This window comes from Orcinus orca, chromosome 5 (assembly GCF_937001465.1).
Source record: "Orcinus orca chromosome 5, mOrcOrc1.1, whole genome shotgun sequence".
NCBI lineage: Eukaryota > Metazoa > Chordata > Mammalia > Artiodactyla > Delphinidae > Orcinus > Orcinus orca.
The window spans coordinates 91,142,789-91,157,949 of NC_064563.1; the positions used below are offsets into that span (position 1 = coordinate 91,142,789).

At 39.6% G+C, this 15,161-nt stretch overlaps 1 protein-coding gene across 1 annotated transcript in view; it reads right to left on the reverse strand.

The window, feature by feature from the left end:
- The window catches only part of CD96 (CD96 molecule), an 85,263-nt gene that overhangs the window by 29,282 nt on the left and 40,820 nt on the right, over positions 1–15,161 (reverse strand). The window contains 1 exon segment of the mRNA XM_033432239.2: positions 7,665–7,757. Within this exon segment, the coding sequence (XP_033288130.2) occupies positions 7,665–7,757 (93 nt within the window).

The window sequence follows — 15,161 nt, forward strand, 5'->3', positions numbered from 1 at the left end:
ATCACTCAGATCTCTTGACCTGTGTGTACTGTGTGTACTGGAGTTTGGGACAAAGGGGATTAGTGCCCTACTCAGGCTAAAGAGGCTACATTGGGAGCCTATGCTTAAGTAGTAGTGCTAAATGTGCATAGAGAAGAGAGATATGGCTCTTTTCTGGGGAAAAAGAGCACTTCCCCAAACAGGAGGCCAAGGTACATGTTTTCCCAGACAAAACAGAATGCCACAAAAAGAAATCTCACCCAGGAAAAAATACTAAGAGGAACAAAAAAGCTCCCAAGCTGACAACCCCCAGAAGCTAACAGGCAGGGAGGGGAGGAACGCAGGAGACCGAAAGAGAAGCATGGCCCATCAAGGGGACAGGTCAGTCACAGATTTCTGAAATCTGCCAAAGTGCCCCATGAGGTCAAGATGGCAATTTTTATTTTCCCCAGCCTTAGGGCACCTAAGTCAGATTACAGTCAGCCTGACAAGGAAGGACTTTCCTTACCTACCCCTCCTCTCTTTTCCCCATTTCATGATCTCCAAAGAGACAGTCAAGCCAACAACTAGGACTGGAGAACAGGATGGAGCCAGGAAATCTCAAAGACATCTCCCATGTCTGTCCCTTACCCACCCCCCCACCCCCACCCCGAGACATAAAAGACACAACCTCACATCCCAGGCTTCCACAGCTGAGGTAGACCCACAGTTGGTGGGAAGGAGGGAGAGGAGTTCTGAACTGAATTAACTTTTGCAATTTTGACATTACATTGACAAGCTTTTAAAATTATTGACACAAATCTGTTCTTGTGGCTGAAAGGGACCAGATAATATTTATTATATGAAAATCACCAAAAAAGCCAAGGAAAAAAATTACCTAAAATTTCTTTCAGAGGCTAGGCAGAAATTCAACAGAGCTCATTTGGACAGGGAATGATGGGGCAAAAGAAAATTATTTTTTCTAATCTACCCAGTTCAGTTTATTTATTCAACTGAAAACAGAGGTAAAATTTATTTGTAAGTTCAGGCTGCTGCTGTCATAGTGATCGAGTTCATCAAGCTCAATTGTCTAAGACTTTGCCTATTCTTATGTAAAATTAAACTTGAAAATTTAACTTATTTTCTCAAATAGTAATATTTTCACTTGGCCTTCCATTCTATTGACATAGCATTTATCGACATAAGTACCCAGTCTCCTTGACAGATGTGTAATTGTACTCCATCCATTCACCTGCAGCACAAAGAGCCTTTAAACCCACAATGGCACTGACTGGAAAATTGCACTTAAAAGAATACAGGTCAGCAAATACATCTAAACACACCCAAGTCAGCCTCATCAACCCCCAATGTCAGGATAAGGTGGGTATTGATCCTCAGGTCAACGTAAAGGAGATGTGTGGTGTGAAACCTTAATTTCTACATACAACTGTTTTCCCATGGAAGGCAGATAGTTTGGGGAACATGTGCTCACTGAAGGACTAAAGGTAATGTGTATTGCTGGATTACTAGTCCAGAAAGGATCTGCAAGACTCCTTTGGGGGAAGATGACAGTAGGCAGGACAGAGCTCATCACACATCATGTGGTGTGTTCACAGACACTCAATAATTAGGAAATGAACTGAATAGGACGTCCAATAGCTTTTCCCCAGACGTACCTCACCCAAAAGGGGGAAAACTGAATAAACACATACCAAGGTAAGTCAGTCATCAAGGAGGCTACCCTTGACCTGTGGGTGACAGGAGTGGAAAAAAATTGAGAAATTCTTTAACAACCTGTAAAGTCCGTCCCAGGTGAATGGTGGTGAGAAAGATGTAATGTCCAGAATTTCCTAGGATTCAAGGGAGAGCACTGGAGTTTTGTATGGATTCTGTACATATCTCTGGGCAATAAGAATTATAGTATAATGATGTTGAGAGGAAAAGGAGTAACGAATGGAGGAGGGTCTTTTTCTCCAATTTATTTCCAACTGAGGAAATGTCAGCCCCACTTCTGGAGGCAGCATTTCTCAGAAAGCACTGGTCCAGAGAAGGAAAGATTAATATAGGCATAGCTGTCATATTGACCTTTTCATAGCAGCAATACCAGCTTCACACTAGAAGGGATTTATTCAATGTCTAACGACATTTATTGAGCACCCGTCATGTACTCTCAGAGGCAGTAAGACTTGGGCTTTGCAGCTGACTGTTTAGGTTGTTTCACTTTCTGCACGACTTTGGGCAAGTTAATTAACCTCTTTGTGCTTCAGTATCTTCATCTGTAAAATGGGGATAATGACAGTACTTATACCATTGTGTTTTGGGGAGGGTTAAATGAGATAATACATTTACTAGTTTAGAATAGTGCCAGGCACATCAGAGGCACTCAAATATTAACAAACATTGTTAACATTATTGCTCAGTACTATAATACAATCATGGCAGTTGGTAAAAATTTTTAGGTAATAACTAGAAAAAGAAAACCTGGAAAGCCCTTGTGTGATAGTTTTATAAAAATATTTTATTTATTCCCCCACATTTAGGCAGACAACCCTGCTGAGGCTTCTGTCACACACAGAACTCTCAATTTCTACATATGCCCATTCTAGTTCAGACCATTATCACTTTAAATCTATATCATCTGGTCATCATCATTTGGTCTTCTGTTTTACTTACATTTTTTATATACTCAAAAAGCCATAGTGGATGTTTGTTGATGTTCAGATTGCAGATCGAATCCATAGCCTATTAACCTAAGCTCACCTCCACCTGGTTCCACCTCACCTAAGCAACTTGCAGCCCCCTTCCCAACAAGCACTGCCAGCACTCATCCTGCTTATCTTCCTAGGTCCTGCATGCATTTTATTTTATGTCTTTGCTCAAGACCATTATGTGAAGATCTGTCTCTCACCTTTCTTCTATTTGAGTCTATATTTCTTTCCAGACCCCCTGTGCAACTTTCCTGATTCTACTCTCCATGATCCCAGAACTCATTTACTTTTCTTAATTTTCGGTGCTTGGATACATATGATAAAGGCAGAAATGATCAGACAGCAACAGAGGTGTCCTGACCCTTGAAGACAGGTACGGCATGACCAGAGAAGGTGTCAGAAGTTGCTATCACAAACAAATCACATAGGCTTCTCATTGCCTTGCAGAGTCTCTCTGGGACCCCCCTCTTCACTTTAGAATATCCAGATCTACAAATGATCTAATCTGCTTCCCCTGTATTTGTGTTGGACTAATCTCATCTAATTCCAGGTTGATCTCCCACCCATTTCTGACAGGCTTTCTCATAAATTAGTAGTTTCATCGCATCCCCTGTGGAACTACTTCCTTCAGTCTGTACCCTTCCTCTCTGATTCCCCCCACTCGCCAAGGATCAGGTGTGCTCACCTGGAGAGCTGGCCAATGGTTAGAATCAGACTGGATATGGTATTTCACTCAAAGCTTCCAGGAGTAGAAAGATCCAGACTGTAAGGATTATCTAAGTTTTTAGAGAGGGCTTAATATCAAAAGTAAATGCCATCAGGTCCAAGAGTTGTACACAAAAATAGGAGGCAAAGCCAAAAGGTCTGTGGCATGGTAGCCAGTGAAATGGGAGGCTAGGCAAGCGGGTCTGGCTAGATCGTAAACTCTGTGCAGCAGGGGGCCTGCCTGTCTCATTCATTACTGTATCCCAGCGCCTCAAAAATTCCTCGCTCGTTGTCAGCACTTGGTGTTTGTTGAATGAAAGAAGGTCTTGGATGACTGCTACAGTCTGGGCTGGTGTTTCTGAGGCTATGCTCTCTGAGGTTTCTGAGGTTCTGCTCTCTGAGGCTACGTAGTCTAGAGGCAATTCATGGCCAGTGCGTTAGAAGGCACAGGGCTCTGCTCAGGGCAATGGAAGGTTGGAGTTACGCCAGTACCGTCTCATCCTAGATTTGTCTGGGGTCTCTATGGCTCCATGCAGGCTTGTCTCATCTCACCACTTAGCTTGTCAGCCTCCTGTCTTTTTCTAGGACAGTGCTGCGAATGCAGCTGGCACTCAGAAAACACCAGTTAGCTCAGGTTGAATTGAGCTGGGCTTCCCTGTGTAACTCTTGAAGTTGGCTGTGAGTTATAAGGTTCCATTGTTTCCATTACTTTCTACATTTGTTTCAAGAATATCCTTTCATTGAGGAAGAAAAAGAATATGAATTGGATGTTTGCAGCAAGATCTGTAGCTTAATAATTATGACTGAATTATATAGCTCACTACATCTTAGAATTTAGAACAAAACCATAGCCTTTTGAAGTTGGTTTCCATGACATGTTCCACCTCATTTCCTTTCTTAAAAGAACACAAGGGTGAATCCTACCGGCTTTTGAGGCAGCCAGTCATCATGTGATTTCACAATTACCCTCCAGATTGCCAGGATGAGATTTAGATTTTTCAGTTGTAATTCAGTGTTATTCTAAGTAAATAAGTTTCACTTAGATATAAGCAGCCATTGATTTAACATCTTTTTTTGACATATAAAAATCAGACTGAAAATTATCCCAAACATTATCTTGTTACTATCTTGACAGAGGTCCAGATTTTGTAAAGTGAGAAATAGCTAGTCTTATTATACCTGAGCCTGGAACTAAAACAGGGTTTCTCAACCTCAGCACTATTGACATTTTGGACCTGATAATTCTTCGTCCTGTCGTATGTTGTAGCATCCTCAGCCTCCATGTAACAGATGCTAGGAGCACCGCCCCTTCCCCCATTTTGGCAACCAAAAATGTCCCCAGACACTGCACATGTCCCTGGGAGGGGGGCGGAGGCAAAATCACCCTGGTGAGAACCATTGATCTAAAACAGTCCTGAGGTCCAGTGTAATGGGGCCTTATTTTTAAGGAGGTCTTTTGATTCTCCAGAAATTTCCAAACTGTATCACCTTAGTATCATAGCAGATCAGGTAGCAGTTTTTCTGCTTTTAAACAAATATATTTATTTGACTGTGCTCTTTCAACCTCTCTAATACTAGTGCTATATTAGATTGTAGACTCTTTGAAGATAACAAATGTCCTTTCCTTTTTCTTGAATTTCTTCACAGAAATAAAAATGGTGTTTGAAATGATGGAACAATTTAGTATATGTCAACTAACCCCACAGAAAACTGAGCTAGAAGAAATTCATTTGTGCTTTCAATTAGCAGAATGGATACGCCATGACAGCATGATTCTTTTTTCTGTTTGGTTCACTGTTGTATTTCTAGCACCTAGAAGAGCACCTGGTACATAGGAAGTGCTCAATAAACATTTGGTGAATGAATTATGTCACTTCCCTTCTAAAAAAATGTTTAATGAGGTCCCTCCCATCTCTTAAGGTATAACATTTAGAATCCTTAGACTGGGTCTGAAGGCTCTCTTTATTCTGCAGTTTCCAATCTTCACCCCTGCTTCTCTGCTACACAATCCCACTCCTCTGACCCAAATTTACTTACTAAAATTTTCTCAAATCCCCATGAATATCTTCACCAATGCACAACAGGTCATTTTGTTCTCTTTGTTTAAAATGTTTTTTCAAGCTCTTAATAGTCAAATACATACACTACATACTTCAAGGGTCAGCTTATTTCATCTCTCTCTGTAACGCTTCCTGATTCCACGAACTCATAGGCACCTTTCCATACTCAAAACTTAAGACTTCTTGGTCCGTATCTCTCCCTGAGCATTTTAATTCTATAAAACACTGCACCTTTCACCTTACTATTCGGACTTATTTTCATATGTGCATGTCATCTCTCTCCAAGTACAAGGCAACCTTTTAGAAGGCAGAAACAAATTATCATCTTTTTTTGACACCATGCAGTCTATTAAATGATATCTACATAGTGAAGGAACATTATTCTCATTTATTCTTTTCATTCATTTATTCAACTAATATTTTTGCATGCCTACTCTGTGCTAAGCACGCGTGAGGAAGCGACATAAATATGGTCCCTGTCCTCATGAAGTGTTTAGACCATTTGGAGAAAACATGGCATCTAATGTTTTGAGAACTAGATTTATAGTCAGAAGACTTTGGTGTGAATACTATTTTGCCACTTATTAGTCATGTGGTCATTTAAGCTCTCAGCATCTCAGTGTCCCCATCTGGAAAATGGAAATGGTAATGCTTACTCTGTCTATCTCTCTTAATAGAGAATATCAAACCACATTGAATTTTAGGTGCAAATGTCTTCTAAGTGATAGGATGTGGTTGTTTTAATTTGTCCACAAATTCTTTGACACTTTTTCCTTCAAGAAGTGGAGCCCAATTCTCTGCCTCTTGGGTGTAAGCTGGACTTAGTGACTTGCTTTTAACAGATAGAATATAGCAAAAGTAATGGTGTGCAATTTTGCAGACTGGGTCATAAAAAGGGAGGGTGGTTTTGTCTTGGTGACTCTATTCTTTGAATTACTTGGTCTGGGGGAAGACAGCTGCCATATTGTGAGGCTGAGACTTCCTGCCAACGTGTTCAAGCTTGGAAGCAGAGCCCTCACTCAGCTCCAGTCAAGCCTTCAGATGACAGGAGCTCCAACCAACAGCTTGACTACAACCTCATGGAGGAACCTGAGCCAGCCACTCAGCTAAGCTGCTCCTGTCTCATGTGAAACCACGTGAGACAATATATGTGTTATAAGTAGTTAACTTTTGTTTGGGTAATTTGTTATACAGCAGTGGATAGCTAATACGTACAGTACAGTACTAAAGAGACTTAAGGTATTAATGTTGAATATGCTAATATTTGTTGAATGAAGAATATCATAATTTACTATGGTTTATTGCTAAACGATGAGTTAAAAGTGGAAGAAAAAGAAGCATAAAAAAAGAAAATTACAAAGCCTTAAGAACTAGGAAACAATCAGATGGATGTAAAACTTCTGTTGGGTGATTTGCAGGCATTTCTCATCCTGCCACATGCTTCATTTTCTGAGAAATATCAACCTGTGACAGTGACTTCAGGCTATATGCTAAAGGCTACAGGCTATATTGTTCATTCCTACTGACTGCTTTGTCTTATTCCATTTTCAGTTCTCATTTTGAGCTAAAATTGATAGTTTAATTAAATAAGAAATAAAAAGCATACTTCTACTCTATGTAGAACATCCTTTTCTGTGTTAGAGAAAGTCACCTTGGCTCTTTGTTAAGCAAAAAGGCCATAGATATGGAAATTTATGATTTGTTTGCATCAATGCCAACTTCTGAAAGTCACTGCTATCCCTTTGCCACAGTAACACTGACCCAGCCTGAACTCCATTATTAATAATGCCACTAGGAGGCTGAATTCAAGTCCACACCAGTCAACTTTGTCAAAATTAATATGAACCAGAACAAATTTAAATTTAAAACTATCTACCCACCTCTGGCCCACAGGATCCCCATTTACAACCAATTTCTTAAACACCCTACTGAGAACATAGTTGTGGAGGAGGACTGTCAATTTATTAACTTATTTAATAATAAATACAGAACTTAAATTTCTCATTGAAGATTTATTGACCCTGATTTTGCCAGGTCTTCAAGTGAAGGACTTTGGAAACTGTGCTAATTCATTTAATCCATGAGAATAGTACTTAACATATTTACCTGAAATGCCATAGGCAAGAACAGGGCATGAATCATACAAATTTTCTGAAAATTTTTCCTTTATCAACCTACTTAGTTAAAGGATTAATAGCTCATGGGAAGTAAAACAGTATGAAAACATCCTTACCTGTAGGAGATATGCTGTTGGCTGGAGAAGGCTGGATGCCACGGGTAGATTCTGTAGCATCAAGCAGAGAATCTGTTGGAGGGTTCACTGAGCCTGGAGGGATTAAATAGACATGGGTAATGAACAAAATATTGTGATAGGAAGATAAAGTAGTAACTTAGTCCCCCCCAAACCTTTACTTATTCATCTAACAAATTATTATTGATTAAAAACCATCATTACTGCCCTGCTATGGGCAAGGCAGTGGAATTTAATGGTGGATGACAAAGACATGGAGCTTTCTTTAAAGAGCATACAGCCTAGAAAATAGATAGGTAGCCAGGCACTGTGTTTAGTGCTGTGACAGCAGAAGTGCAGGGTGCCACGAGAATGCAAAGGAGGGGCACCAACCAGCACTGAGAGGTCAGGGAAAGCTTCCTGGAGAAAGAGACATTTAACCAAAACCTGGTAAAACAATTACTGCAGCTAATGCTTTGAGGTATTTGAAAAGTAACCATACAGTTTACATATCCATAAACCCACAAATTTTTTTATTACTAAGAGTAGAAACAATGATACAGCTCTCCAATGGGACACAACATCAATAAACCTAAGACTGATGGTATTATTGTGCTCTTTCTAAAATTTCTATTTTTTTCATAAAACTTTTATTTGGCTATAGCTTTTCTCTCTCTGTGTGCGTGGGGTGTCTGGGACGAAAGAGAGGCTGGAATACGTTGTTTTACTTATCACATTATACATTCACGTCATTTCCTTAATAAGTCTCCATTATTGTACTGTAAAATAATCCTATTAGCATTTTAAAACAATTTAAAAATGTAAGAAGGACCTATTGACTTTAGGAATATGTGGATTAAATATAATTAAATGATTTCCAGGCTAGGGGATTTTGTGATTTTTCTAGATACCATGGCATTGGGTACAGTATAACACATCTGATGAGCTGTATCAATTATTTGGACATTTAATTAGAAATTATACTATTGTTCCTATTCTTTAATTTACTTTAAGGAATAAGTATATACAATTTAAGCTATGTCACTTGATAGCACATAGCGCATTGGAAGGAATTTGTTTTTGTGATCTAAATGCATCTATGTTTTATTCTCATTGGTAGTTTGTTATTGCTATTGGATATAAGTAGTACTCACAGCTGGCTGTGACTTGCTATCATAAATGATCCCTTGCTATTAATCTCTGAGGAGGTTGGGGGGTAGTTATATGGAGAGTATGTGAATAGGTCAGCAGAATGACTATTCTCTTCCCCTTATGCCATCTGGGACAAGTTTGAACTCTTCAGCATGACACACAAATCTGATCATGATTTAATCCCGCATTACACTCCTATCTTCATTTCCTGATGCTGACTATTATCTTTTACATCTCTTTAAAATCACACCCTCAGGACTTCCCTGGTGGCGCGGTGGTTATGAATCCGCCTGCCAATGCAGGGGACATGGGTTCAAGCCCTGGGCCGGGAAGATCCCACATGTCATGGAGCAGCTAAGCCCATGCGCCACAACTACTGAGCCTGCACTCTAGAGCCCACGAGCCACAACTACTGAGCCCGTGAGCCACAACTACTGAGCCTACACGCCACAACTACTGAAGCCCGTGCACCTAGAGCCCGTGCTGTGCAACAAGAGAAGCCACTGCAATGAGAAGCCTGTGCACCACAACGAAGAGCAGCCCCCCTGCTCAGTGCAACTAGAGAAAGCCCACACACAGCAACAAAGACCCAACTCAGCCAAAAATAAATAAATACATTTAAAAAATAATACACCCTCAATCCAACAGGTAATATTTCAATCCAATTTACCAAACACAATGTTCTCCATGACTTCTTGATGTTTGTGCTTACTGTTTCCTAATACTTTCCCATCCCAAACTTCCTACTATGTACCTCTCAGACTTGAAGAATCCTAGGGATCTCTGTGATGCACTCATAGCTCTTAATGTTTGCCCTAGCAAAGGCCTCATTACTTCATCACTACACCTCTCAAGAGAAGTAATTGTTTTGTTTCTCACTGTATTTCCAGTTCCTGGCAAATGCAAGTGGATGAATTGAATGTATACAGATTTCTTCTTAACATGCAAAGAACAAAGATCAGCTTTAAGTACATACGTGACTGCTGGTGCATCATCTTCCAAAGTAGTAACCTTAATGAGATGGAACAGGCCTGGAAAAATAATGCCTAGGTGTTTTTCTCTGCAGATTGATTAGAATAGAGGTTGGCAGACTACGGCTAGGTGAAATCCCACTCACTGCCTATGTTTGTAAGTAAAGTTTATTGAAACACAGCCATGCCCATTTGTTTATGTACTGTCTACGGCTGCTTTTGTACTACAACGGCAGAGCTGAATAATTGTGGTAGAGACCATATGGTCCACAAAGCATAAAATACTCACTATCTGGCAGATTAAAATCAGAAAATGTTTGCCAACTCCTAGAACAGACGTTGTTGATAGGTTATGCTCAATCCTAGATTTCCAAAATGGGAAAGAAGCATTTAGTTTTCATTTGTTGAATATTTCTACTTTAAGATATTATTTTGCCATGTTTCGTCACCAAATGTCTTTGTAAACTGAGGGCTTCTTGGTACATACAACCTCAGAGTGCATTAGGACGTTATTGCAAGATTTGCATTTTGAGATGAATCCTTTGCTCTGTGACAAAAGTGAGGCACAGCTTCACTGAGGCCATAAAGAGCCCTTTTAGTTTCAGACTGGCCTATAAAGGAGAAACTCTGTCTTGGTCAAAACAAAACTAAGAAGGTATAGTACTCCATCCGCTCACAAGTGTGTCTGTTCTGCACAGGACTGGCAGGGCTCTCAGGACCACCTTCATGGGCAGCAGTGGCCATGTGTTTGTCCCACAGGCAGCTGGGTCAATTCTAGAGCTTCTTCAGAGCTTGAATCAGCCATTAGCTGGTCCACCCAGAAATGAACTGAACCCCGTGGTTTGCTAGGTCCTTGCTTGTCAAAATGTGGCCCATAGCATCTCTTAGGATCTTGTTAGAAATGCAGGATCTCAGGCCCTGCCCCTCCCAACCCCTCAACTTACTGAATCAAAATCTGCTTTTTAACAAGAACCATAGGTGATCTGTATGTATAGTAAAGTCCTTTATTGATACTCTCAGTATTCCCGGGATCAGTCATGGGTATGAGGGAAATCATAAAACCAGAAGTATTTTTCTGGCATACGTTACCTTAATATTCAGTGGTCCTCTCATCCCACTATCAAACCATCCATTTTTAATCCTCTCTCCACATCCCAAAACACACATACACACTCTCACACACACACTGAACCACTCATCAACCCTTAGCTCTCTTTGTATCCCAAAGGTCTTGATCTCGACAGTTACAGTTAGAAATCTATTTAATCAACAAGACAGGCAGAATATTACCCACCTCAGGAGGTATCTGCACTCAACTCTTTTTTTCTTTTTATAAATTTATTTTATTTATTTTATTTTTGGCTGCGTTGGGTCTTCGTTGCTGCACACGGGCTTTCTCTAGTTGCGGCGAGCACGGGCTACTCTTCTTTGTGGTGTGTAGGCTTCTCATTGAGATGGCTTCTCTTGTTGTGGAGCACGGGCTCTAGGTGCATGGGGTCCAGAGCGCAGGCTCAGTAGTTGTGGCGCATGGGCTTAGTTGCTCCGCAGCATGTGGGATCTTCCCGGACCAGGGCTCGAACCCATGTCTCCTGCATTGGCAGGTGGATTCTTAACCACTGCGCCACTAGGAAGCCCCTGCACTCAACTCTTGAACTGAAAGAAACAAACTATTCCCTCTACCCCCCAAAAAACAAAACAACTCTTTGTATATGCCAAAACATTGACCCCTCCACGCTACAATATTAGACATTCTGACAGACTTGGTTGGCATGATAGGATATTTTTAGAAAGAGCTTATTTTAAAGTTACTGTTGAATCATGACAATTCTTCAGGCCCTGGTACTCGAATAGCTGCCTGACGAGCCACCTTCACCTTGACCCCTTCCCCTTTCTGAGTTTTCTAGAATAAGAATCACTGAGCACTTGAATGTCCCGAGAGACAGGTGGGTAGGTAGGGAAAGAAGCACCTCAGAGGGCTGTTACCTTGCAGCCTTCCAACATTGTTACTCTTTTCTGGGAACAAAAGAGAGCAAAACGTTCTCCCCTTCTCTCCCTAAATCTCCTTTTTGTTCTGTAATAGTCTTAGAATTTCTCTACTTTAGCACTAAGAGACAGATTTTTCTCCTGCATTTTCATGTCAATATCTGTCCCACAAGGCAATGACTCTTGCACAAGGCATCAAAACTTTACTCCAGAGTTTATAAAGCATCCAGCAGTACTACTGCAGGCAGAAAGCATGTTAGGAAGTAAATGTTTAAGAACTTACAACAAATAGGAAAATAGGACATGGCAGTGATATTGCTTTGCAGAGCCTCAACTATATCTTCTAAATCATTCAAAAGATAAATGTCAGAATATGAGCAGAATATAAGCTATAATTTTGGGAAACTGAACTGTTTAAGATTTACTGTCTTTAATATTTGATCGTAAAGGATAAAGACTCATTTGACAATTTTAAATTGCCTAAAATTATACTAGATCAGGGCTGTCCTGTAAAATTGAAATTATGGTGTGCTTTGAGTATCAGAATCAGTGCTCTTCCTTCTTACCTTAAAAAATATTCACTACTTTCTGATCTTAAGACAAAATACAGTTCAAGAGAATGAGAAGGAAAGCCTGGAAGAAAATGTTTGCAAAAGATATATCTGATAAAGAACTGTTACCAAAATATACACAGAATTCTTAAAACTTAACAATAAGGAAACAAACAACCTGATTTAAAAATGGGCCAGATGGACTTCCCTCATGGCGTAGTGGTTAAGAATCCACCTGCCAATGCAGGGGACACGGGTTTGAGCCCTGGTCCGGGAAGATCCCACACGCCGCAGAGCAACTAAGCCCGTGCACCACAACTACTGAGCCTGCGCTCTAGAGCCCCCAGGAGCCACAGTTACTGAGCCTGTGTACCACAATTACTGAAGCCCGCACGCCTAGAGACTGTGTTCCGCAACGAGAGATGCCACCACAATGAGAAGCCCGCATGCTGCAATAAAGAGTAGCCCCCACACGCCGCAACGAAGAGTAGCCCCCGCACGCCGCAACTTAGAGAAAGCCTACACACAGCAACGAAGATCCAACACAGCCAAAAATAAATAAATTTTTTAAAAAGTTAAAAAAAAATAAAAATGGGCCAGAGATAGATATCTCACCAAAGAAAGTATACAGTTGGCAAATAAGCATATAAAAACATGCTCCACATCATATGTCATCAGAGAACACAAATTGAAACAAAAATGAAATACTGCTACACCTATTAGAATGGCTGAAATCCAGAATATTGACAGTACAAAATGCTGGCAAGGATGTGGAGGAATAGGAACTTTCATTCATTGCTGGTGGGAATTCAAAATGGTACAGCCACTTTGGAAGACAGTTTCTTGGTTTCTTATAAATCTAAACATACTCTTACCATACAATCTAGCAATTGTGCTCCTTCGTATTTACTCAAAGGAGTTGAAAATGCATGCCCCACAAAAACCTGCATATGAATGTTTATAGAAGCTTTATTTTTAATTGTCAAAACTTGGAAGCAAACAAGATGTCCTTCTGTAGATGAATGGATACATAAACTGTGGTATACGCATCCAGTGGAATATTATTCAGTGCTGAAAAATAAATCTATCAAGCCATGAAAAGACATGGAGGAACCTTAAATGCATATTACTAAGTGAAAGAAGTCAATTTTAGGACAGTGAAATTTTAGGGCTGTAGGACCTAACCTAACCATAATGATGAGTACATCGTTTGCCTAAATCTGTAGGATGTACAACACCAAGAGGAAACCCTAAAGTAAACTAAGGACTTTGGGTGATTGCTATGTGTCAGTGTAGCTTCATCAGTGGTGACAAATGCACCATTCTGGTGAGTGATGTTGATAATGAGGGAGAGGATGCATGTGTGGGGAGAGGGTATATGAGAAATCTCTGTACCTTCCTCTTAATTTTGCTGTGAATCTAAAACTGCTCTAAAAAATAAAGTCTTTAAACAATAACAAAAAAAACAAGAACCAGTCTTAATATCATAAAATATTGTTTTTTCAAACGTGGCTCTGTCTATGATGGGAATAGGATTCTCCTTAGGAATTTGAGGTTAACTGTTTTTTAGCTCATGTCCTTAGATTCGGCCAAAGCTACTGGTAAATCTATGTGAGAACCAGTTACCTTTACACTGTTCCAAGACTGCAGCCCTAACCTTGTACAGTCTTCTGGAAAGGAGGTGCACTTATTTCTGAGGGAATTAGGCTAAGTTGAGTATGGATATTCATGACCATTTCTGAATGATGAACTCAAAATTCACAGAATGATGTGAACGGGCGTGGTTGCAGGCTTGCAGGGATCATGCTAGTGTCCTCATGTTTGAATGGCACCTGTTTCTGCATAACAGGGATGGGTTTACACAGCAACATACCCCATCCAAAGCTCACAGGAACCAACTAACAGCATTGGTAACAGGGCTGGGAAGGACCCAATATGCAGACTGTAGCCTTGAAACAAAGGGAAACTCTTTCCCTCATAAATTATTCTGGTTTTTATAAGTATGTTATAGACTACAATATCTCTGAAAGTAGGAAGGTGGTAAAAGATGTTAATGGTTCTGCAGAGTCATAATAATGACTTGCAAATCTGTTCAAGTTTTATAGGTATTACTTTACTGTTACATAGGCATATTTGACAGTTGTCATTATGCACTTCTATTTTCTATAGACAATCTGTCGTCACTGTATTTGTTGAGATATTTGTTCACATCTTTTATGTAGTAAATCTTTATTGTTTGATCTGGTTCAGAGTAATGAATATTCTGGTTAATCTAATGTTGTAATAGTAGAATGATCCCACATATAAATTTTCAAGCCATAAAAATCCTCCGTGTCAGATTTTGTGCTTCAAGTCTAGGGATACTAAAATTGTTATAACAGCAGAGGTTGGCATAACACTGTAAATCAACTATACTTCAATAAAAAGAAAATAAAATCATTATATCTCATACCTGGTTTATCCATTCCTAAGTATTAGAATTATATATCCTATACATAAATGAATGTCTTTATAGACTCTGAAGTAATTTTAGGGTTTTAAAAACTCTCTTGATCATCAGTATGTTAGTGTTAATTTTCATTATATTGTAGATTAACAAAAATGCTAGTTTAGAGTTATTATTAATGGAATTTGAATTAAAAAATTGCTGTATTCACCAGAAATTCTTAGAAACAGGAATCAACTATTTTTTATTTGAAGAAATTCTTTTCAGTAGAGTTCCTTTAGTCAAAAAAATGTCCATTACTTTGAAATCTAATAATTTTGAGTTGTGTAGAGAGAGTTTTCAGAGATTAAAATATCATGGAAATAATCAGTATTCTATTCCTCTCAGTTAGAAATGT